General features: G+C 39.2%; 3 protein-coding genes and 1 long non-coding RNA gene across 4 annotated transcripts; 2 read left to right on the forward strand and 2 right to left on the reverse strand.

The window, feature by feature from the left end:
• The first annotated feature begins 24 nt into the window (after window positions 1-24).
• LOC113507006 lies at window positions 25-1,031 on the forward strand. Its single transcript, XR_003401785.1, has 3 exons — window positions 25-135; window positions 209-530; window positions 644-1,031. It is a non-coding gene; the product is annotated as an uncharacterized LOC113507006 (long non-coding RNA).
• Window positions 1,032-1,766: 735 nt separating this feature from the next.
• Window positions 1,767-9,707, reverse strand: LOC113507005 (splicing factor 3B subunit 1-like). The gene is given in 24 exon segments (XM_026889862.1): window positions 1,767-2,203; window positions 2,343-2,559; window positions 2,676-2,888; window positions 3,006-3,251; window positions 3,332-3,510; window positions 3,635-3,817; window positions 3,953-4,141; window positions 4,220-4,378; window positions 4,505-4,797; window positions 4,912-5,075; window positions 5,153-5,216; window positions 5,219-5,345; window positions 5,430-5,633; window positions 5,708-5,878; window positions 5,881-5,990; window positions 6,399-6,588; window positions 6,669-6,786; window positions 6,788-6,920; window positions 7,097-7,289; window positions 7,399-7,590; window positions 8,111-8,190; window positions 8,338-8,464; window positions 8,646-8,917; window positions 9,527-9,707. Coding segments are annotated over 24 exon segments (4,011 nt in total). The 5' UTR covers window positions 9,555-9,707; the 3' UTR covers window positions 1,767-2,044.
• Window positions 9,708-10,111: 404 nt separating this feature from the next.
• Window positions 10,112-22,570, forward strand: LOC113507004 (vigilin-like). Its single transcript, XM_026889861.1, is given in 20 exon segments — window positions 10,112-10,163; window positions 10,247-10,311; window positions 16,476-16,740; window positions 17,207-17,422; window positions 17,506-17,556; window positions 17,558-17,713; window positions 17,826-18,041; window positions 18,168-18,351; window positions 18,437-18,567; window positions 18,781-18,964; window positions 19,040-19,996; window positions 20,073-20,255; window positions 20,258-20,290; window positions 20,293-20,357; window positions 20,774-21,019; window positions 21,115-21,175; window positions 21,178-21,251; window positions 21,362-21,456; window positions 22,319-22,443; window positions 22,446-22,570. Coding segments are annotated over 18 exon segments (3,306 nt in total). The 5' UTR covers window positions 10,112-10,163; window positions 10,247-10,311; window positions 16,476-16,521; the 3' UTR covers window positions 22,556-22,570.
• LOC113507007 lies at window positions 14,474-15,324 on the reverse strand. Its single transcript, XM_026889864.1, has 2 exons — window positions 15,127-15,324; window positions 14,474-15,040 (listed from the first exon to the last, which is right to left on the reverse strand). The coding sequence occupies exons 1-2, from the start codon at window positions 15,322-15,324 to the stop codon at window positions 14,474-14,476; spliced, it is 765 nt and encodes a 254-aa protein (XP_026745665.1).
• Window positions 22,571-22,714: the final 144 nt, after the last annotated feature.

A 22,714-nucleotide genomic window follows, 5' to 3' on the forward strand; every position in this document is an offset into this window, starting at 1 on the left:
CGGATGTAACAAAAAAGGGATCTTCTAATTCGACCTTCAAATTTTCAGGCTAATGATGATGAAGTATCTGTATGGGCGATAACTTTGGCTGGTGATGCGATTTATCGAACTGGAGTTACCGCCACAACGCCCGCAGTAAGTAACAGTCTCCCATAACATAACTACTGTTTGTCATGCAGGATTTTATATTTATTCTTAATTCTTGTAGGGTGTTCATTGGGAGCATGTAAACAATCCACAATCACTTATAGCTATTAGCACTTGCAATAATATAGTTTGGGTAGTGGGACGAAAAGGCGAACTATATTACAGAGAAGATATTACGAAAGAAAATCCGTCAGGTAGTAATTGGAGATTGATCGAAACTCCGAAATGTAACTACCCTTATGGTCACAAGTCCAGTGCTGGCGCTAAGGCTTTGTCATTGACCACTGCTGCAGCTTGGGTTTTACTCTCGAATGGCACTATTGCAGTAAGGACGGAGGTATCCAAGGAGAAACAAGAAGGAAAGGAATGGAAGTATTTATCAGGTAAATAGCAAATTCTGCTTACAATCAGCTATTAATAAAAGTAGGCCTTTGGCAAGTACAATGCAAGTATCCTTACTATGGTGACAATGATAGACTAATATGTTTCTTTTTAGAATGTGAAACGACATTCAAACACGTATCAGCTACAAACAACGAAGTGTGGTCAGTAACTTCAGACGGCACATTGCAGCGACGACTTGGAATAACTGCTGAGAATCCTATCGGCTCTGCCTGGCAAACTGTGCTGTCTGGCAGCCTGGTTCATGTGTCGGCAAGAGGGGATTGTTTACATTAAAACCATCTTCGAATACTTAGTACCATTCCCAGATCTCCCAGTTGTATGTATGATAATATATATTATGTAGAACACACAAAATCGCTGATTCATTCTGCATCGTATTTCTCATACTCCATATTACATTGCTGAGGCCATCTTTCTATATGACATGGCTTGCCACTGAAAGAGTATTATAAAATTAGTTTAGATGGCGTTTACTATGATGTTAAAGTATAAGTCTAATTTGTTCAGCTTATATGTTATGGTCACGAATTGCTGCTAATCGGTAATTACTATAAGAAAATATATGTATTGCATCTGCTAAACTTCTAACAAAAAAGGCGTAGCACGAATTGCTGCCACTAGTAATTTATAAAACAACTAGGCATTCCTTTTTGATCTAGTATTTTTTTATTCTCCAAGTATTATAGATATCCTTATCAAGCCTGTGCTGTTCGAAAGCCTTTCGATAATCAAGTAAGACTTAACACATGTTCTGTGAATAATGTTTCTTTAACATTGTAAAATTATTTTCCAACTGCCGCTCGATAACGCACGGAAAGTGTAATACATACGTATTAGTTTTTCTGTCTATATAAATATGTAATGTATGCAGTGTGAATTTTTTTTTTTTTATTATCGGATGGGTTTTTTTTTTAATCCTGTTTTAGTAGAATACCTGTAAAGACTAAAAGTACCTAAGATTTTTTTTGAATCTTTCACTATTTCGGTATTTTCGAACCTGACTGATATTTGTTAGTGTTATTTTATATTTTTTGTGTAGCTACATTCCAAATTCTTTTGTTAAACATATTTACGTTTTAGAAATAAATATATTAAGTGAAAAGATTTTATTTTCTAGTCATCACAGTGGTATCTTACGTTAATCTTATGTAAATCAATAACACAAGAATAATCTTGCGCAAAGTTAAAAGGTACATACAAATAAAACTGCTATATAATTATAATGCCTTTTTATTAACTGAACACCTGGTTTACTTCGAATAAATGGAGTTCTTTCTTAGAGCAAAAGCCATACTTACATTTGTATTATTTAATTACTAATGGATTGATGTCTTATGGACCTATACTTTGACAATACTATGCACACACGAAAACAAATATTATTATCAATATTGTTGTTATTAGTAGTGGCTCATGTTCTATGGTGAAAGATTTTTAAATAGAAACAAGTAAAATCTATTCCATGACATATCATCATCCAAAAAATATAAAGTTAGAGCAAATAATCTAGTTCATATCTTAGGTAGTGATTATTTGGATCGTTTTGTATTCTGGGATATCCCGCAACTAACGCGTCCTGCCCTCCAATATACAAGGTGTTATAAATTTTCCAATAGACGTCACGTACTTTTCTTGCGGGGTGGAATAGGCCCTGGAACAGAGAGCAAGTTACAACAACACCTTATTTATTGACAAAAATACAGATCTATATTTTTTCTACTTAATTCAGCGTTATAAAAAAGCATCACGTTTGCAAGTAGTGGGTATATTAATGATTGAGGAGAACGTACTTGGAGTGCATACTGGAGGATTTTAACAGGACCAAGCGCGACTCTCATTCCTTCCACGGCGTCCATGAAGGCTTGAACTAAATGCGGCGATGTTTCAAAAATGTTGGGCCACACGTGATTCAGTAGATGCACTAAAGCGTCTTCACATCCGAACCCGTACACACCCAGCGCCATGTGCTTTATAGCCGCACAAGCTGTTTGTCTATGGACCAGATCCCTGTGTACAGAAAAGTCATTAATATTATTTTTCAATCTTTGTACTTCGAAAATTTTAGTTGATCTATATAAAAAAAAACATTTATTTTGAAACGAAAACCGAAAAGTTAAACATACCTGTCCATAAGAGCGTCTTCAAGCAATGGACAAACCGCGTAAATGTAATCCTTGCCCATTTCTCCAATATATTCAAACAAAAATGATAATGATTTGAGTACACCATTCTGTACATTCAATTCTGGTACTCTGTACTCGTTCATGAGGGCTGGTAATACTGTAAATGGCGAGCAAGTCTCAGCTACTATAGCGATGGCCACTGTTGTACAAACTCTGAAAGGGAAATTATATAGGTGAAAACTTATGGTCAGCACTGCATTGCAGAGTTGAAATAAATTATTCAATCAACACGCTTAATCACATGCATTAAGTTAAACAAATTTAAATTACCGATTCTGTCTCTCCTGTACTTTCAAGTTGTTGAGCAAAGTCGCCAATACGTCATGAGGTCCAATCGCTTTAGCGATGTAACCAAACGTGTTTACAGTCGCTCTTCTGATTGCTTTCTTATGTGCCTTTAACAACTCAAGCAATTCGAAACATATTCTCATCCACTCCCTTGCTGAGACGAACTCCGGTCCTCTGTCAGCAATACATCCAACTAAATCAATACAATTCTCTTGTACTTTTTCGTGTCTGAAAAAAATAAATTGTATTAGTGCTGTGGACAAAATTGAAAAAATATATAAACAATACAACATAATTAGATAACTTACCTGTTCTTAAGAATAGGTGTAAGTCTTGGCAAGAGATCTTTAATGGGTGGAGTCATTTTCGTCATACCAATGACATTCACAATAGCTTTCAATGCCCCGAGTATAGAACCAAGTACTTCTGGATATTCTTCACCAAGATATTCGTAAAGTACGACGCCAAGATGGCCCATGAGTTTTTCCTGAAAAAAAAAAAAAACAAATGTTTAGCAGATACGATAAAGTGCTTTTAAACTCTTAATGAAAGATAAAATATAGAAAAGTGTAGAAATCAAAATGATTTCTAAAGTATACTCTCGTACTAACCTCCTGACACGTCTTCATAACAACAGCAATACGTGAAATAAGGTCGGCGGCTTGTTGACGGACCTTCGCAGACTTATTGTTCATGCGCCATAAAATGATACCGCAGATCTGTGGCAGATACGGTTTCACACGTTTCCCTAGCTGGTTCACGATCGTGCCGAATCCGTTTAACATTACAACATCCTGTAAGAGAGTTAAATGACGTTGACTTATAAAGCAAGACCAAAAATCATACATCTCATAAAAAAGTATGTAATATATTCGAAAACAACTTGTATTTTGGACTTGACTATAATTCAAAAGCCTTGTTAATCTTACCTCAGTTGTCTGTTCTTGGAATGCGTACAGTATACCGTCAATAAGAGCTTCCTCGAGTTTCGAATCGATGTCTGCTGCTCCTAAATTAGCTAGAATCTTTTCAATAGATTCCATTACCATCTTTCTGTACTGCTCATTATCATCTTTGAGATCATCTACAATCCTGTTAATGATTTCTGAAGCTCCAACCTGTAAGACACAAAAAAAACGGATTAATCATTAAGTATTTATAATTACGAAAAATAGATTTCAGGGTTCTGAACTTACTTTATTAGCAATTTCTACTGTGGTATCTACGAGTTGGCGATAATTACGGCGATCAAGAGCCATGCGATGGTTCCAGAAATGTTTAAAGAAGTGTGGTAGAATCTCATCCATAATGTACTGGGGTTCCACACCATCTGTACCGCAACACTGTTTCACTACCTGAAAGATAACAAATAATTACATAATTAACGTAAATGTCTTATGCTCGCGACACGACGCAGCAACGGTTTAAGTACATTACACCAAACTAATATAATTTATATTTCTGTCCCTTTAAATATTTACCTTCAATACAATCTTCTTCATTTCCTCATCAGGAGACTGGAACTCACGAATTAGGATAAGCATCACTTCACGAGTATAGTAGTTGGCATATTCAGCATCCATAAGTGGGATGAGATAACCAATGGCCTTAAGAAAGGCGGCCAGACCCTTTCCTCTGTGGGTCCTGATACCCTTCCAGAGAGGTTTGAGCACGGAGTCGAACGACTCGATACCGTACGGCGTAGCAGCTTCCGCAAGAGCAGCACTTGCCAAAGCCGTGATGGTACGAACTTTCTGTTGTTCGTCAACTAAGCCTGTGAACAAGTCATTGTAAGGTTATATTACTTTCACTTTAATAGTATTTGCAAAACAATTTTATCTTAGCAGATCGCACAGTACACATTCTTAAAAAAAAAAATCTAACTTACCATGTTCAATAATTTCTACTAAAGACTTCAAATGCGGTAGTATAGCACAGCCCATGAGGATAGCGATTTGCTGCACAATTTTTATACCAGTGTGTCTAGCTTGCCAGGATTTTTTCGACCTGCACACGGCCTTTAAGAATGGTAGCAGTGATGGAATACCTAAAAAAATAATAATTTTAATGCCTTATATTGCCACAACAGTACAAAAAAAAATATGATTTGTTTTGTTACTTACCTAAAGCAAGACGCGACAACAGCAAAAGCTCTAGCAGTTGTGTTACGGACATACTCGTCTATGTTGTCATATCAGGTCTCATTGTGGAGATCATAGTCGCGAGACCAGCAGCCTTAGCCAAATTTGATATAATTTCTCGACCTTCAACACGCGCGTAGTAATCTTCGTCGATCAGCAAAGGTTCAATAACCACTAAAATCTGGAAAAAGAAATAATATATTTATTTGAGTCTATAATTAATTGCATTTTTTTTTATAATCATATTATTATTTGCGGTTCTTACCTTATGTACATAAGGACGGACAAGATCATCTAACTTATACAGAATCCTGTCAATAACTTTGACGAGTAAATGTCTTTCCTGGTCCTCCAGAGTAGGGCTCATAAGTAGCGGAAGAATTTGATTAAATAATGGTCCTGCGCCAAACTCACGAGCCTTGTCCGTTATTTGACGAAGTGCAGCTTTGCACATTGGTGGTGTACCGTTCTGAAAAGTAATTAAATATTGATATTAAACTTTTTTTTTAAACAACACAAAAAAAAAAAAAAAATTGTAATTACTTTTATTTTCAGGAGCAATTTCATGATTTTCCTCTCTTTTAGTTCTTCCGGGGAGAGAGCGTCCTCGTCGACGTCAATGAGCAGTTTATCAAAGTACTGTGCATCTTCTGGTTTCATGAAGGGCAGTTGCTGGCTACCCTTGGGCTGCGGGTCGAGCAGGCGCGCAGCCGCCGCGGCCGACCCTCCCAGTTCTCCGTCTGCATGAAAAAGCCGATAGGGGTACCACCCAGTGGAGTAGGAGTTGCGGTCAGCTTTCGGGCTGGGGTCCGAATCGGAACATAACCTGGGTAACAATACATGAAATTAACAAATTGTTACAGTCACATGCCGCCACAAATACTATATTGTAAACATGCAGATAACATAGTACACATCAGCAACTGACAAAATATTAAGCTCAATCTGGTAGATTATCGACGGCATGAGACTGTAAAACCATATTGTCATCATTCATCTGAAAGAGAAATTATGTATTTTAGAGTGGGTTTATATTAGTCTATCATTTCAAATTTGACAACACATGTATTGCACTTATTTACCGACGATAGATTTCCACATGGCGTTCACATGGTCTAATACATGTGTCCTGAAAACTAAAGTGGGTATTAATAACTATGATGTAAAACCCTTAAAAATAGTATGTCTTAAATAGCAACTTAGATAGCAGGGTCCCGCATAAAAGTGTACATACCGGCAGGGGGCGGTAAAACCTTGTACCCAGGTGGGAACATGGCATCTAACTCCTCATCAGTGTAGGGTCTGTTACGCTCGTCTATTTCTTTCTCCCAACGATAGGCCTGCAGCTGTTCTGGTGTCATTGCGGCGACGTGCCCGGGAGTTGGAGTAGCCATAGCCATCGCTTTTATTCCCACTGGTGTAGACTGGAAAATACAAATATTAGTTGTCAATATTTTTATTTTGTATATTAATTAATTAAACATTAAATATAAAGATAACTTACTCCTCCCGGAGTAAACATCGGAGTATGTGGAGTAGGCGTAGCATGCGAGGGCGTAGCGTGTGACGGTGTAGCATGAGACGGCGTAGCGTGCGAAGGCGTGGGCGTGGCGGCGGCCGGCCGTAGCGCCCGGGGTCTCGTCCCAGCGCGAGCGGCGCTTAGTGCCTGGTGTTGGCGTCTCCTGAATAGTGTCCACACCGGTGCCGCGGTCTGTCCTAGGAGTTTCAGCCCAGCCGCTGTTATGTCCAGGAGTCTCTGCAAACAGTATCGAAATTATTGTATCGCGACAGTGAGGTCTGAGTTTGTTTCGATTTTTTTTCTCACGTCAGTTGCAGTCAAATAGGATATTTTTAGGAGTTTAGAGTTCTATACCATATAAATGATAATAAGAGCAACATTTATAATTAATCAATGAAAGAAGTAAAGGTTACCTCGATCGGTTTTAGGGGTCTCATCCCACCGGTTACGTCTAGAGGCGTGCTGCGCGGGAGTATCTCTGCCAGGTGTAGCATGACCAGGTGTAATATGTCCTGGAGTGGCGTCCCACACTCGGGCTGAGGGCGTCGCGCCGGGGGTTTCGCCACCACGGCCAGGTGCACTTGGGGTTTCTTCCCAAGCACCTCTCTATAAAAAAACAAAACAATAATTGAAAAAAGAGGGTTATAACTATATATATGAGACAAGTAAGATTAGCAATTGGTATAATATTTTACAACAATAAAATATATTTTACCTCTTGATCCCATGACGGAGTTGTTTGAGAAGTTGGTGTAGCAGAAACAGTCTTCTTAGCCACTGGTGTGTCTTCAGAACTCTGATCCCATCGTCCCTTGCGCTTAGCAGCCGGTTTTGTTGTTTCGCCATTAGACTGGGCTACTGGTTTCAAGGTCCCTTCTCTAGCTCTCTCCAACAACTTTTTTCGTAACTATAACACAATTTTTTTATAAATTTACAATTTCATTATTGCTGATAATTAACAAAGGGGCCCGGATGAAATACTTTATTGAAAATTGAAAATAGATATATATTAACAGATTTAATTATTTATTAAATATTGAATGTGTACCACAGTGACATTTACACTTTGTTGTTTTATTTAATAGTTACCTTTTAGTCATCTCAGAAATCAATCAGTTTCTGCTCCTTGGTGAGACTAATATTCCAACTCTGCTTGCATGCATTTGGTATAATTCTCCCAACATTTGATCTAATATAATGAAAATACAGTTTGTTACAAGAATTTTCATTGTTTTGCTGTGCTACTTTAAAAGGAAAATTTGAGCTGTCAGCTGTTACAAGTTAATTCAAGCAATAACTTATTTGCAGATATTTGGCATTACTTTTAATAAATTGGTACATTCCAACTTTTAAATAAGACAGAAAATAGTATAATTGTACTGATCCGGGCCCTAATGATAGGATTTTACAGATAAGATTTAGCTTACCTCAGTTTCTTCCGCCCGCAAGTATTGCTCTTTCATAATCTCTGTATATGTCCTGGACCCTACATCAGGAGTTTTTCCACCTAAAACAAGATAGGGTTATAAATACTGGGTCTAATAATAATAGGAAAGTTTATTACAGTGGATAATCCAGTATTTTATTTTCCCTACAATAAGGTTTAAATTTGAAAATCTACAATATGTAAAGTTTTACATAAAGTATTACATACCTTCAGCAAATGGGTCAGTTCTCTCTGGGGATATAATCATCCTTCGCCTTTTTTGACGATACTCATCTTCTCTATCAGCGATGGTAGGCCTTCTTTTGTCAGCAAAAGGGTCATAATCTTTATCAGTCTACAATTAAACAATGGAATAAAATATTGTTAGTTTGTCTAATAAACACATAAATGGTAGTTGAAGCAAGAAATTAGAATTAAATTAATGAAAAAATAAAGTTAATGCAATGCTATCCCAGTTTCTTACTAGTGAAACATAAATAGATATAACTGTCAATATTTATTTAAAAAAACCATACCTGAGCAATATCATTTAACAGAGAAGCAGGAGCGGTGTATCCACTAGATCTCTTCTGAGTGATTGGTACATTTTCAACATCATCATCTTCTACTTCATCATTAGCCGCAATAGATGTCACATAACCATCATATCTGGACTTCCCACCCGTTCCCGCGTTGTCATAGATGTCACTATCATAGTACGTCTCACCCAGAGAGACTCCCTTATTTGCACCATTTTCTGGCAGTTCATTCTTCTTTGATTGGATTTCTCTAATCTGAGCTTCAATAGCTGTAAATGTGAAAGAACAATTAACAATTACTGTATTTAAATCTCCTATAAATACTTGAAATTATGAAATGAGGAATGATAGGTAAAATTGAAAAATCATCAAATGTACAACTGTATCACAGTGCATACTTGCAAAAGTGAGAGCTTTGTAAAACTTTATTAAAACTTGCAACGTATAACACAGTGTTTCAATTTTCTTCGTTTTCTTTCTCGATAAGAATGTAGTTTTTACGTAGTAAAAGCAAACTTAGGTTTCGATAGTGCAATATTTACCTAAGATATAAAACTAACTTTTATGCAACTTATTTTTTATAGTTCATTATATTATTTAGCAGTATTTCTTTATATAAAGAATAATTAACATCAGCAAAAAGTATGAAAACAAAAACACTGTGACATTAGTATTGACATTTTATAGCCCACTTCACATAAGGCGTGGTAATCAATAACTTCATGCACTGGTTAAGTATAACCATATAAAACATTGAATGTAGTCGGTGTATGAAGTTAATAAATACTTTAAAGTGGGTTTCGAAAAAAGCAATAAATATTACAAAATAGGCTATACACACAAAAAATATGGCTGGCACAACATAACGAAATTATTACCTTCGTGAGTTCTAGGAATTTTATCCATTATTCATTTGTCAAAAGAGTAGAAGCTCAGCGATCACAAAATCTGAGTACAAACACGTAAATGCTCTTCACAATATCTTTTGTAAATTCGTGGATTTTATTTAGCAAGCCATCCACAACCTAGCCTTCCTTCAAGATAGGATGATGTTGCCAGTCTTTAAATTTATTTTGTCTTACCATAGACATAGACATTTCTGTGAAATTAAAAATAGTCGCAAATTGATTTTATCAACGGAATAAATATCAACCTTTATTCAACTCTAGTAGGTATACCTGAAATGTATGTGATCTTCTTTACTAAACAAATCGATAAAGATATTACACTTTTACCGACAATTCATTAGAAAAGAAAACAATGATGTTGTTGAAAGTTTTGTGGCAAACGAAGGAATTCAGTAACAGAAGTACTGATTTTTTCTAAAGATATTTATTAATCCTACACAATATTTATTCAATATCAATCAATCAATTCAGTCTATCGAAGTCCAATTCAATCTTTAAATTATGTAGGTGTAGTTACCACTTATAATTGTCTATGCATTATATTGTCGGTAGATATTCCATTTATAGTCTGTGCATTACTGCATATTTCTCTCGCTACTGCAGCTGGGTACGTGTGTGTCTGTTCGTAGATTATAAATTTATTGCTTTAATAATTAGTTATTTATTAATTAATGTTAATTTTCTGCGCAGGAGAAAATAAGCGATCCTGGCGGCTTAAGGATAATCATCCAGGTTGATTAGCTACAGTACTTACGGTGAGTGTTTTTGTATTTTGTTAAGACGAGTTCCACGTCAAATGTGCTGGAAGGTGACACGTATTATCAAAATCGGGATGCCAATTTTTATGAAGTCTTAATTTTTTAACTTATTTTCACAAGAGTTATACTCAAATATATGGTACAATTAAAAGGACTCTGTAATCACGTGTATGTATTGAAAGATCGCCTTAGTTTAACTCCAACATACAAAAATATTTGCTATCGTAGTGTGTATGAACACCCACTCTTCTACATGTGCACCATAAAACATATGAATTATGCCTATACTCATCTACCAATTTCACTGTGATCTTATGTACAAAGTTTTATTGTTATGATATAATGTGATATTCAGGGTTTTATTTACCCATTCACTGATTACAGTATTCTTATTAGATTTTGTACCTTAGATCCTATTTGTAGGTATGATATTTTGAGTAATATGAAGTTATGAAGTAATAAGAATGTTTATCTACATGTTACTTATGAAACTCAACTTAAAGATATTTCAGTCTGCATACCTACTTTAAATATTAAAATTAAAGTAACTTTTTATTCAACTTCTATTTATCAATGTATGAAGTAGTATAGGACTCCGTTGGTATATGCTGGCTACAGTATACTACTTGCGTAGATAATACAGGTGGGTATAGCAGAAGCAATGAGGAATATGATGATAAGCGAAGGAATAAAATGCCAGGTGAAAGCGACAGAGTTATATTGCGGTAGCAAGACACAAGCGTAATGAATGAATCTTAGAAAATACACAGCTATTTATACTAAACATTATGATAAAAAACGGCTCCCACTTGGCATATTTGCGCAGGAGTTTACGCCCTCTCATTAGCGTGGACAATAGATGAGTGCGCCGCCATCTTGCCTCATTAGTGCTTCGAACAAAGGATGCGCAGACGCCATGTCTTGGGAGGCGGCACTAAGTTAACTTGTCGTCGCAAGGTGGGCGGAGCTTTCGAAACTTGTTTTGCACACGGCACGCTGTGACGTAAAATGGCGTGATCCTGTGCTGTGTTTAGTCGTGCGACTTACTCGCCACACCACTCCCCCGGCGAGACCGTGACTACGGGCGATAGTAGTTAGGAAATTTCACCGTCCTGCCGCTTCTTGTTTTTCTGACTATGTTATCAGGCTGAACTGGGTCTGAAGTTTGACCTTGTCCTGGATCCAGTTCGTCTCTCGTCCTATATGCAGGTTTTACTCGGTCAATCGTCACCTTCTGTCTTTTTCCATTGACTTCGATGTCCACTGTCTTCTGGTCGCGAGCAAGGACCTTGTGTGGACCTGTATAAGGGGCCTGCAGTGATCTTTGACCAGGGCCTTCGCGTAGAAAGACGTGGGATGCAGTGCTCAAGTCCTTCGGGATGTAGAAGGGTCGGCTGGAGCTCGTGTGCCACGACGTTGGTTGTGGCGTCAACTTGGTCATGTGGGCGCGTAACCTGTCTACCAGGTCGCTCATGTCCACGGCATCCTTTGAGGCTTCTGTGAGGAACTGTCCAGGTAGGCGGAGTGGCTCACCGTAGACGAGTTCAGCGGTTGTTGCGCCTATGTCTTCTTTCCATGCGCTGCGTATGCCTAGTAGTACCCATGGAAGAACTTCTGTCCAGCTTGAATTCGCATGGCACATGATCGCGGCTTTCAATTGGCGGTGCAGTCTCTCAACGAGGCCGTTAGCTGCGGGGTGATAAGAAGTGGTCAGATGGTGAGTGGCGCCTATCAGGGCGGCTAGGTTCTTGAAGGTGCGGCATTCAAATTGCCGGCCTCGGTCCGTGGTGATATGTTCTGGACAGCCGAACCGGGCTATCCATCCAGTGGTGAGAGCAGTAGCACAGGTTTCTGCGGTAATGTCCTGCAGTGGGTACGCCTCAGGCCACCGTGTCGCGCGGTCGACAATCGTGAGGCAGTACCTGTAGTTAGAGGACAGTGGTAAGGGCCCAATTAAATCGAGGTGGATGTGGCGAAAACGTGCCGAAGGTGGTTTGAATGCCTGCAATGGGGCAGAGGTATGGCGTGTCACCTTACTCCTTTGACACGCTTCACATTCTTTTGCCATTTGTCTGCAGTCCTTTCTTACCCCCGGCCAAACAAACCTCTCAGTGACCAACCGGACACTTGCCTTACGCCCAGGATGGCTGAGGTTATGAAGAGACATGAACACCTGCTTGCGAAACGTTCTCGTTATAAATGGTCGTGGAATACACGTTACGTCGCAGTATATTTCGGTGTTGCATTCAGGTAGTTTCACCTTCCTCAGCTTCAAAGATGATCCGTCTTTTAGCAAGCTCTGCAGTTCGAGGTCGGTTTGCTGTTCCTTGGCCAGGGCCTGGTAATCCAAGGGTAGTTGGAGTTCATTGACGCGTGAAAGTGTGTCCGCAACAACGTTGTCCTTCCCAGGTATGTATCTGATATCTGTCGTAAATTGTCCTATATAATCCAGGTATCTGAATTGCCGGGGAGGGCAATTTGACCGTGGGCGTGCAAACGCAAATGTCAGCGGTTTATGGTCTGTTGTGACGTGGAACACGCGTGCCTCAACCATGAATCGGAAGTATCTGATGGCTTCGTATATTGCCAGAAGCTCACGGTCGTACGGGCTGTACTTCTTCTGCGATGGGCTGAGTTTCTTCGAAAAGAATGCCAGCGGCTGCCATCTCCCTTTGCTCCGCTGCTGAAGTACTGCGCCGATTGCTGTATCAGACGCATCCGTAAGTATGTTTAGCTCAGCGTGAGGGTCTGGATGCACTAAGAGTGTGGCTTCGGTGAGGCTCTGCTTGCAGCTGTTGAAAGCTTCTAGCAGCTCTGGTGTCATGATGATTGGATGTGATCCCTTGACTTTTGGACCTGCGAGCAGTTCGTTGAGAGGTGCCTGTTTTGAAGCAGCTTCAGGTATGAAACGGCGATAAAAGTTCAGCATCCCTAGGAATCGCCTCAGTTCTTTGACCGTCTTTGGCTCAGGGAAGTCTTGTATGGCTTGGACTTTGCATTCTGGAGGCTGTGTACCTGACGCAGAGACTTTGTATCCCAGGAATATCACCTCTGTTTGGCCAAAAATACACTTGCTAGTATTTAATAAGACGCCGTATTTGACCAACCTTTCGAACAGTAGTCTGAGGTGTTGTTCGTGCTGATGGATATCCTTGCTGAACACCAGTATATCGTCAAGATATCCATAACAAAAGGTTAGGTCTCGCAGAACTTCGTCCATGAACCTTTGGAAAGTCTGTGCGGCGTTTCTGAGTCCAAAGGTCATGTAGGGAAATTCAAATAGGCCAAATGGAGTTGTTATCGCCGTCTTAGGTATGTCTTCTTCAGAGACGGGAATTTGGTTGTATGCCTTCACCAAATCTATCGTGGAGAAGATAGTGCTGCCCGCCAACTCGTGGGTGAAGTCCTGCAGGTGTCTGATAGGATAGACGTCCGGGATGGTCCGTGCGTTCAATGCGCGGTAGTCACCGCATGGACGCCATCCGTCATTCTTCTTGGGCGCTAAGTGCAGTGGTGAGGACCAGGCGCTTTCCGAAGGGCGTGCCGTCCCGTTTTGCAGCATCTCCTCAAACTCTCGCTTTGCTATCTTGAGGCGTTGTGGATCCAAACGACGAGGACGATTAGAGACAGGGGGTCCCGGCGTAGTGCGTATATGGTGCAGTGTCTTGTGCTTCGGTACCCCTGGCTTTCCAGTGGGACGAGTGAGGTCTGGATACTCCTTCAAGATGCGGTGGTAGTTGCTAACTTCGGTGATGGTGCGAACAGATGATATGGCTTCTGTTGGTTCGTACTGTGGTGCCTGAGTTGCAAGGGACGTCAGGTTGTCTATGAGGCGCTGGTTTCGGCAGTCGACAATCAGATTGTAGTAAGCCAAAAAGTCGACTCCGATTATGGGCTTGGTGACGTCGGCAACTATGAATCGCCACGTGAACTCGCGGCGGAGTCCAAAGTTGAGTGTTAGGGGATGAAAATCCATATGTGCTGATAACTGACCCGTTGGCTGCAAACAACTCGTATTTTGTCTTCATGCGTGGTCCCCGTACAGCGGATCGTGGAAATACACACAGGTCTGAACCCGTATCTATAAGAAACTGTATCTTAGTGCTGCGATCCGTAATGAACAGGCGGCTCGATATTGCATGGCAGTCAATATCCGCCTTTAGTGGCTGCCTTGGTGGTTTAACGCCTTCTTATTATAGGCACATGGTTCTGTACATCTGCGGGCTTTGTCGCCAAATCGGCTGTGGTAGTAACAGTACCGGTTGTCTCTCGTGCGGGATTGTGATCGGTGGCGGTTCTGGTTAAACCTTCCTCCAGAACGGGAACGGGAAGATCGGTGACGTAACTGCGAGCTCATAACCTCAAGTTTTCGTGATAGCTCAGCCACTGTTTGTGTCAACGCTTCGATAGCGCTGCTTTGTTGGCTCGTTGCGGGCTGTGAGCTAGCTACTTGCCCAGGCACTGGCATGCTAGTAGCAGCTACTTGCGCGGTTACTGGAACGATGTCATTGATGCGGTCTACTAATTCTGCTACTTCTTCTAGGCTGGAGTTTGCTTGCATCGTGACTATAGTTTGGAGGTTCGCCGGCAACCTACTGCACCAAATTGATCTGATGAAGTCGGTCGGGACAGTGGGTCCAGCCAGTTGCTGCAGGTGGCGGAGAAATTGGGTGGGTTTCCTGTCTCCTAACTCCTCATGCATGAGTAGCTGCTTAATCTTCCTTTCCTGTGAGGCGGACAATCGTTTAATAAGCTCTGCTTTCAGTTTCTCGTATCTGCCGGTGGAGGGGGATTCACTATGAGGTCACGTACTTGAGCTGAATGTTGTGGCTCGAGCTGCGCCAGCACGTAATAAAACTTCGTGTTGTCTGTAGTAATGTTGGAGAGAACGAACTGGCCCTCAAGCTGCGCGAACCATAATTGTGGATCATCTGCGTTGAAGGCTGGTGTCTTGACCCCCACTCGGTATGTCATGAAGAAATCCTTGTCCTCTTCTTTGTTGTCCACCATAATTGATGTTTACCAGGCTTCGAGTTTCTATACTTCAATCCGGATCACGTCGGGGTCACCAGTGAAGTAGTATAGGACTCCGTTGGTATATGCTGGCTACAGTATACTACTTGCGTAGATAATACAGGTGGGTATAGCAGAAGCAATGAGGAATATGATGATAAGCGAAGGAATAAAATGCCAGGTGAAAGCGACAGAGTTATATTGCGGTAGCAAGACACAAGCGTAATGAATGAATCTTAGAAAATACACAGCTATTTATACTAAACATTATGATAAAAAACGGCTCCCACTTGGCATATTTGCGCAGGAGTTTACGCCCTCTCATTAGCGTGGACAATAGATGAGTGCGCCGCCATCTTGCCTCATTAGTGCTTCGAACAAAGGATGCGCAGACGCCATGTCTTGGGAGGCGGCACTAAGTTAACTTGTCGTCGCAAGGTGGGCGGAGCTTTCGAAACTTGTTTTGCACACGGCACGCTGTGACGTAAAATGGCGTGATCCTGTGCTGTGTTTAGTCGTGCGACTTACTCGCCACAGTAATGTAATGAATTATTCCTGTTGATTAGTTTATGATTATTACTGAAATACACTGGGCAACCATAATCATAAATCTAATCATATTGAAATCTCAATAACTTGTTGATCTGCCTAATCTAATTGTTAAGATTAGCGCAAGGTTTATTGATTTAGCGTTTATAAACAGTGGGGACATTTTCTAATGTAATAAATGGACTGTCAAATCTAACTGTCTCTTTTAAAAATCTTTAATATTATATTATGATTTTAGTATTTGAATTGAGAATATGAGTAACGGATAACACAGAACAAAATAATGTCCCGCTGTAGTACTTAAGTATTTATTTAATTTCATATTATTCAGCTAATTAAGTATCTTCAGCCTGTAAAATTGTATAATCTAGTTTTTTCAGTTGTGATTCTTGCCACACAATATATTGCAGTGTCCTTTATTATACTTTAACAGTACAATCAATGTAATTTCTATTCAATGATGTATTTAATGAGCACAAGTTTAGTATGAATAGGTTAAAAAACAATTGTTCAAATATATCAATGCAAATAAGAACTGTTGTGTATTTGTGTAAGCTGACTTCATTAACAGTAAAATGTAATCTATTTGACTTGTTTAGTACTGTAACGACTTGGCGCGAACAAGGACTGCTGGAGGGGACGAAAATGATGCATCAGCAATCCATGATGGTTGGCGATATGATTCCTGTACACTCTGAGATACCCGTGCATGTTGAGGAGATGAATAACGCAAACTTTGAAAATAATGCTTCTTACGCATACGACGATCTATTCCCGGCTTTGCCGCACTCGCAGCCGCCGGTTCAACGCAGCATTCAACAAACTACAAACAAGCTTCGCGTTGGATCGTCACTGCATACCCAGGTGAACATTAAACTTGATTAAATTTATAGATAACACTCATTTATAGGTCAAGAAGTCCATATTTTCGAATGTGAAGTTGACATATTGTGTAGAGGAAAAACACGTCGTATAAATGTTATATTATTTTAAAGTCATTACTTTGTACTTTCACTTAAACTCATAAGTCAAAGTAGGTACACGTGGACGACACATGTGCGTTAAATCTTACGTAATCAGTAATAGCTATTGATAAGTAGTATGTTTTTGTAATAATATAACAGTTCTTTCAGATAATAAAAACCAAATGAGTTGATAAGTAAAATATCTCTTTTAAGTTTTAATATTATAAGACTACTAATTTGTCTAATTACATTTCATTTTTAAGCTATCTTATCAATTTTGACACTACTGAAATCAAACTAAATTATATTATATTTATCTCAAGCTAGTAATTATGAAGAAGTACAAGATTATGGTTTCCTTTTAGGTGTTCCATGTGCCATATGAAGAGAGAAAACTTGATAATGCTAACACTTTCGGCGAAGGCGAGTCATTGAGAACCTGTCAATCTATTACTAAAGATACCGGCGCCCATATTGAAATATCTACCAGCAAGGATGGCAGTTTGACTTTTCTGATAACTGGCAAACATAGTGCTGTTCTTGATGCTCGGCGCCTCATCTTGACCCACTTCCAACAACAGGTACAAGAAACATGAAAAAAAGTCTATAACTTGTATTTACTACAGCCATTTCGAATTTTTATATTCAAATTCATTATTTCTAGGCAAGCAAGCAGGTTAACATTCCTAAGGAACACCACCGATGGATCTTAGGAAAAACAAGGCCAAAAGCTGAAGGAATTGGAAAAGGTCACCGCTACTAAAATCAGTGTCCCTGGCATTGCAGACACTAGTGAGACTATCACTATAACTGGCACCAAGGAGGGCATTGAAAAAGCTGAACATGAAATCCGAGTCTGTTCTGAAGAACAGGTGAATATATATATTTAGTTTTTTATGACTATTATTTATTTGCAAGACTTTTTACCTTAAAAATGATAGTTAGCAAGTATCACTTATTTAATTTATTATTATTATTCTCTAGTCGCGCAAAGCTTTGGAGCGTATCAAGATCCCGAAGATCTACCACCCGTTCATCCAGGGCCCTTACGGCGAGCGTGCGTCGGCGCTTAGCGCTGAGACCGGAGCTCGCATTCACATCCCGCCCGCGTCCACGCAAAGCGATGAGATCGTTATTGCTGGCGAGAAAAATGGAGTGCTTGCTGCTAAAGCGCAAATCGAGCAAATTTATGAGGAGATGGTAAATATACCTACTGTTAAATTTGCTGTTTTTATATGAGTTACCCACAGACAATACATTGCAACTTTCGAAGATTGATCTTTATTACTTGGCAATGCAATATTAATAGTAAATATTTATTATCAGGTCAAGAAATGTTCAACAGTGCGTGTTGAAGTACCCAAATCTCAGCACAAATACGTAATTGGCGCTCGTGGAACAACTATCCAAGAGATTTTGAAGGAGACTGAAGTGTCTGTGGAGATGCCTCCTCCAGACTCACCTACTGGAACTATCACTCTACATGGCCCTCACAACAAAATCGGCCTTGGTAAATAACTTGTCATTGTATAAAAAAATATTTATACCTACATATAGAATGTGTCTTAGCACTTCATTTTTTTTTTGTTTAACAGCTCTCTCAAAAGTCTGTGAAAAAGCGAACTCTGTTAAAACTGCAACTGTTGATGCTCCCACATGGATCCATAAGTATATAATTGGAAAGCATGGTTCTAACATTAAAAAGATAACTCAAGACTTCTCAAAGGTTAGTATATTGTCTTTATTAAGTGACTACCTGTACAGGAGAACTACGTACTGCCCAACCGTCGACGATGAAGGCAGACAAAAATTGGTACAAATACAAATATTTCAAGACTAAAATAAGACAAATACTGGTTTAGCCGTTCTCAAGTTATAGCAAGTCTATCTTTAATATTCATTTCTAGATGCTTCTATTTACATTTAAATTTGCCTGCAGGTACATGTTGATATAACTCACTCTGAAGATAAGGTGAAGATTGATGGTCCCCCTGAGGAAGTGGAACGTGCACAAGTTGAGTTAGATGACTTTGTGAAGAACTTGCTTGCTACCCTGACTTACGTCGAACTGTCGGTTGATCCCAAATTCTTCAAGCATATTATTGGCAAGAATGGAACTAACAGTAGGTTTACTAATAAATTAATTCAATTATGTTTCATTTTGTGATACAAATACTCAAGTAACCTTTTATTTACAGTTAATAGACTGAAGGATGAGACTGGGGTAGTTATTAACATTATTGAAAACGAAGGCAACAATATTATTCGCATCGAAGGTAGCCATCAAGGAGTTGCCGATGCTGAGAGGGAACTAAGAGAAATGGTCATGAAATTGGAAAATGAAAGAACTAAGGAAGTCTATGTCGACCATAGATACATCAAATCTCTTATTGGAGTCCGAGGAGAAAAGATTAAGGAACTTCGTGAGAAGTTCGAGCGCGTGCTTATTTCCTTGCCCGATCAGGGACAAAAGAGGAGTCCTATCAAGTTAAGGGGACCTCAGGAAGACATTGAGAGATGTGAAAAGTATTTGCACAAGATCATCAAAGAAATAGCGGAGTCTTCCTATGTCCAAGAAGTACCGATTTTCAAGCAGTTCCACAAGTTTATTATCGGCAAAGGTGGTGCTAATTTAAGGAAAATCCGAGATGAAACTCAAACTGTGATTGATCTTCCAGCCGAAGGCGATGATAGCGATGTTATTACCGTGAGAGGTAAACGTGAAAATGTTGAAGATGCTGTTAAAAGGATTCAACAGATACACAATGAAAAAGCCAATGTTGTAACAGAGGAAGTCACTATTGCGCCTAAGTATTACAATTCTCTTATTGGAGCTGGTGGCAAACTTATTCATTCCATTATGGAAGAGTGTGGTGGAGTTCTTATTAAGTTCCCACCTGCAGAGAGTGACAGCGACAAGGTTGTTATTAAAGGACCTATCGAAGATGTCGAGAAAGCTAAACAGCAATTATTGGCCCACGCGTCCGAACGTGAACTGACGTCACACACGGCTCACGTTCGCGCCAAGCCTGAACACCACAAATTCTTGATTGGCAAGAATGGTGCAAACATCAAGAAGATTCGGGAGCAGACTGGCGCTCGAATCATCTTCCCGACTGAGAAAGATGAAGATAAGGAAGCTATATTCATTATTGGTAAGCTGCGCATTTTCTGTTTGATTTAAAGACCAAACTTGTTATGAGTAATTTCTAATAAATATTTATAATCTAGGTCGCGAAGAGCAAGTTGAGGCAGCCCGCAAGCAGCTAGAGTCAGCGGTGGCCGAAATCAGCAACGTGTCCGAGGGCGAGATGTCGGTGGCCCCGCGCCATCACCGCCACTTCGTGGCACGACGCGGCGAGGTGTTACGCCGCATCGCCGACGACTGCGGCGGCGTGCAGATCTCCTTCCCGCGCCAGGCGTCAACAGCGACCGAGTCGTGCTCAAGGGACGAAGGACTGCATTGAGGCCGCCAAGATTCGCATCAACGAAATAATTGAAGATTTGGAAGCTAAGGTACGCATTTATCGAGTAGTATTCTAAGAACACTTTTATTTCTCGATATTTTAATACGAGATTGACTTTATGCAACTCAAAACGTGCTATATTTTATCATATTACTGATTGAACTGACAAACATTGTTTTTCCATAAACATTATTTGTATTGAAAAAATTTGTGTACAAAACAAAAAATGTTTAAAAAAATTGTTCATGATGGACAGCCCTTATCATTTAGGAGTATAAAAATTATGTCGGTTACATAATTTTTATACTCCTAAATGATAATTCACAGACCTACTGTTTTGCATTTAAAAATTGGTCTATCCATGTCAAAAGAGTAGACATGTGACAGACAGTAACAGAAATGGTGACATGAGATTTTTTTGGATATAAATATACATAAGTACTGATTTCTACTTTCTACTATCAGGTGACTATCGAGTGTGTAATTCCTCAAAGGCACCATCGTACAGTGATGGGGGCCCGTGGTGCTAAAGTCAAGGATATTACCGCCGAACACGACGTCCAAATTAAATTCCCCGAACGCGACTCAACTGAAGGAGCTGACGTGCCTGTCAAGGACGATGATAATTCTGAACCAGGCCCTAATGATATAATTAGAATTACTGGCCGCCCAGAAAATTGCGAGGCAGCTAAAAAAGCTCTACTTGAGCAGGTATTGTAATTTATGTTTTTATTTGTTGTTTGTAACAAAATTAGTATGTCTTACTAGTGCTGTCTAAAAAACATATTTCTTTTACTTTGAATTAGGTGCCAATTACAATTGATGTTGAAGTTCCGAATGAACTGCATCGATTGCTTGCTGGACAGAAGAGAGAGAACTGATGCAGACTTATGATGTTCATATTCTGCTCCCACCAAATGACGACACCAGTGACTTGGTTAAGGTAATTAAAATAATCATTTGTTAGTCTTTTATGCTAAGTTTGTATAAGAAATTATGATAAATGATTTATAAAAAAAATGTTGTTTATATCTCAAATTTATGATTATACAGGTGACAGGCACACCAACTAATGTTGAGAAAGCCAAAGTTGCCCTGACAGAAAAAATTGTTGACATGGAAAAAGAGAAAGAGGATAGAATTCTCAGGTAAGACTTAGATTAACTTTCGATTAATTAACTTTATAGTTTACTAGCTGTTGCCCGCGACTTCGTCCACGTGGTTAGAAGATCTTGAACCGTTTTTCCCACATTTTCCATTGTATCTTCGCTCCTATTAGTCGCAGCGTCATGTTATATAGCCTTCCTTGATAAATGGTCTATTCAACACAAAAATAATTTTTCAATTCGAAGCAGTAGTTCCTGAGATTAGCGCGTTCAAACAAACAAACTCTTCAACTTTATAATATTATTAAAAGTATAGATTGACACAATAATATATATATATTTTTAACAAAACAAAAATTATTACATAAGGTCGGATTGACATTTTATAATCTGCCTACAATAAATTGGCCTTTTTGGTTGATGTCCTCGAATGAGATATATCGGATTTTTTGTCTCTTATGTGCGTGATACATAAAATATGTAAATTATTACCATCAATAAATTATTAAAATTTGACGAAATAAAAACAGCTACAGTGTAATTAGTTCAGTTACTGTTACTGAAAAGAAGGTTAACAAAGGTGGTGTATCTTTTTGCCTAAAAACACATTAAAACAAACACAAAGATTACCAAACCAAATATGCCATTACCACTTCATTTTATTTATTTAATATTAGCCGTAGTAATTTAATTGCTCGAAAATGGCACACGTAAACCAGCGGTATTTTGTTTAAAACTAAAATTATTTCGGTCCATTAAGTAAATCAATTGGGAAATGTTCGAGCTTAAAATTGAATTCACGTCACTTAATTGTTCTTTGACAACCATGTCATTCAAAAAGGTCATGATAGATCAGACTCAGTATAAACAAACAACATAATAATACCAAAAATTTTACTTTTAGGTCTTATGAACTGAAATCAAAGTGGATCCTGAAATACCATCCTTTGGTGATTGGTAAAGGAGGATCCGTTATTACCAAAATTCGCACTGATTATGGAGTACAAATAAATTTGCCTAAACGTGGCGACCTGATGATGATGTAATCACAATTCAGGGTTATGAAGACAAAGCTCAGCAAGCCAAGGAAGCCATTATGGCTATTGTCCATCAACTGGTCAGTTCATATTCATGTAACTAATAAAATATTCAGTATTTCGAATAAAAATATTATGTTTATTTCAAAACGAATTACATATATAAACTCTAATCTTTTATACAGGACACCAATGCCGCGAAGAGGTGGATATCGATCCACGAGTTCACAGGAGGCTCATTGGTCTCAGGGGCAAAACATCCG

Source organism: Trichoplusia ni, unplaced genomic scaffold (genome assembly GCF_003590095.1).
Source record: "Trichoplusia ni isolate ovarian cell line Hi5 unplaced genomic scaffold, tn1 tig00000212, whole genome shotgun sequence".
Classification (NCBI taxonomy): domain Eukaryota; kingdom Metazoa; phylum Arthropoda; class Insecta; order Lepidoptera; family Noctuidae; genus Trichoplusia; species Trichoplusia ni.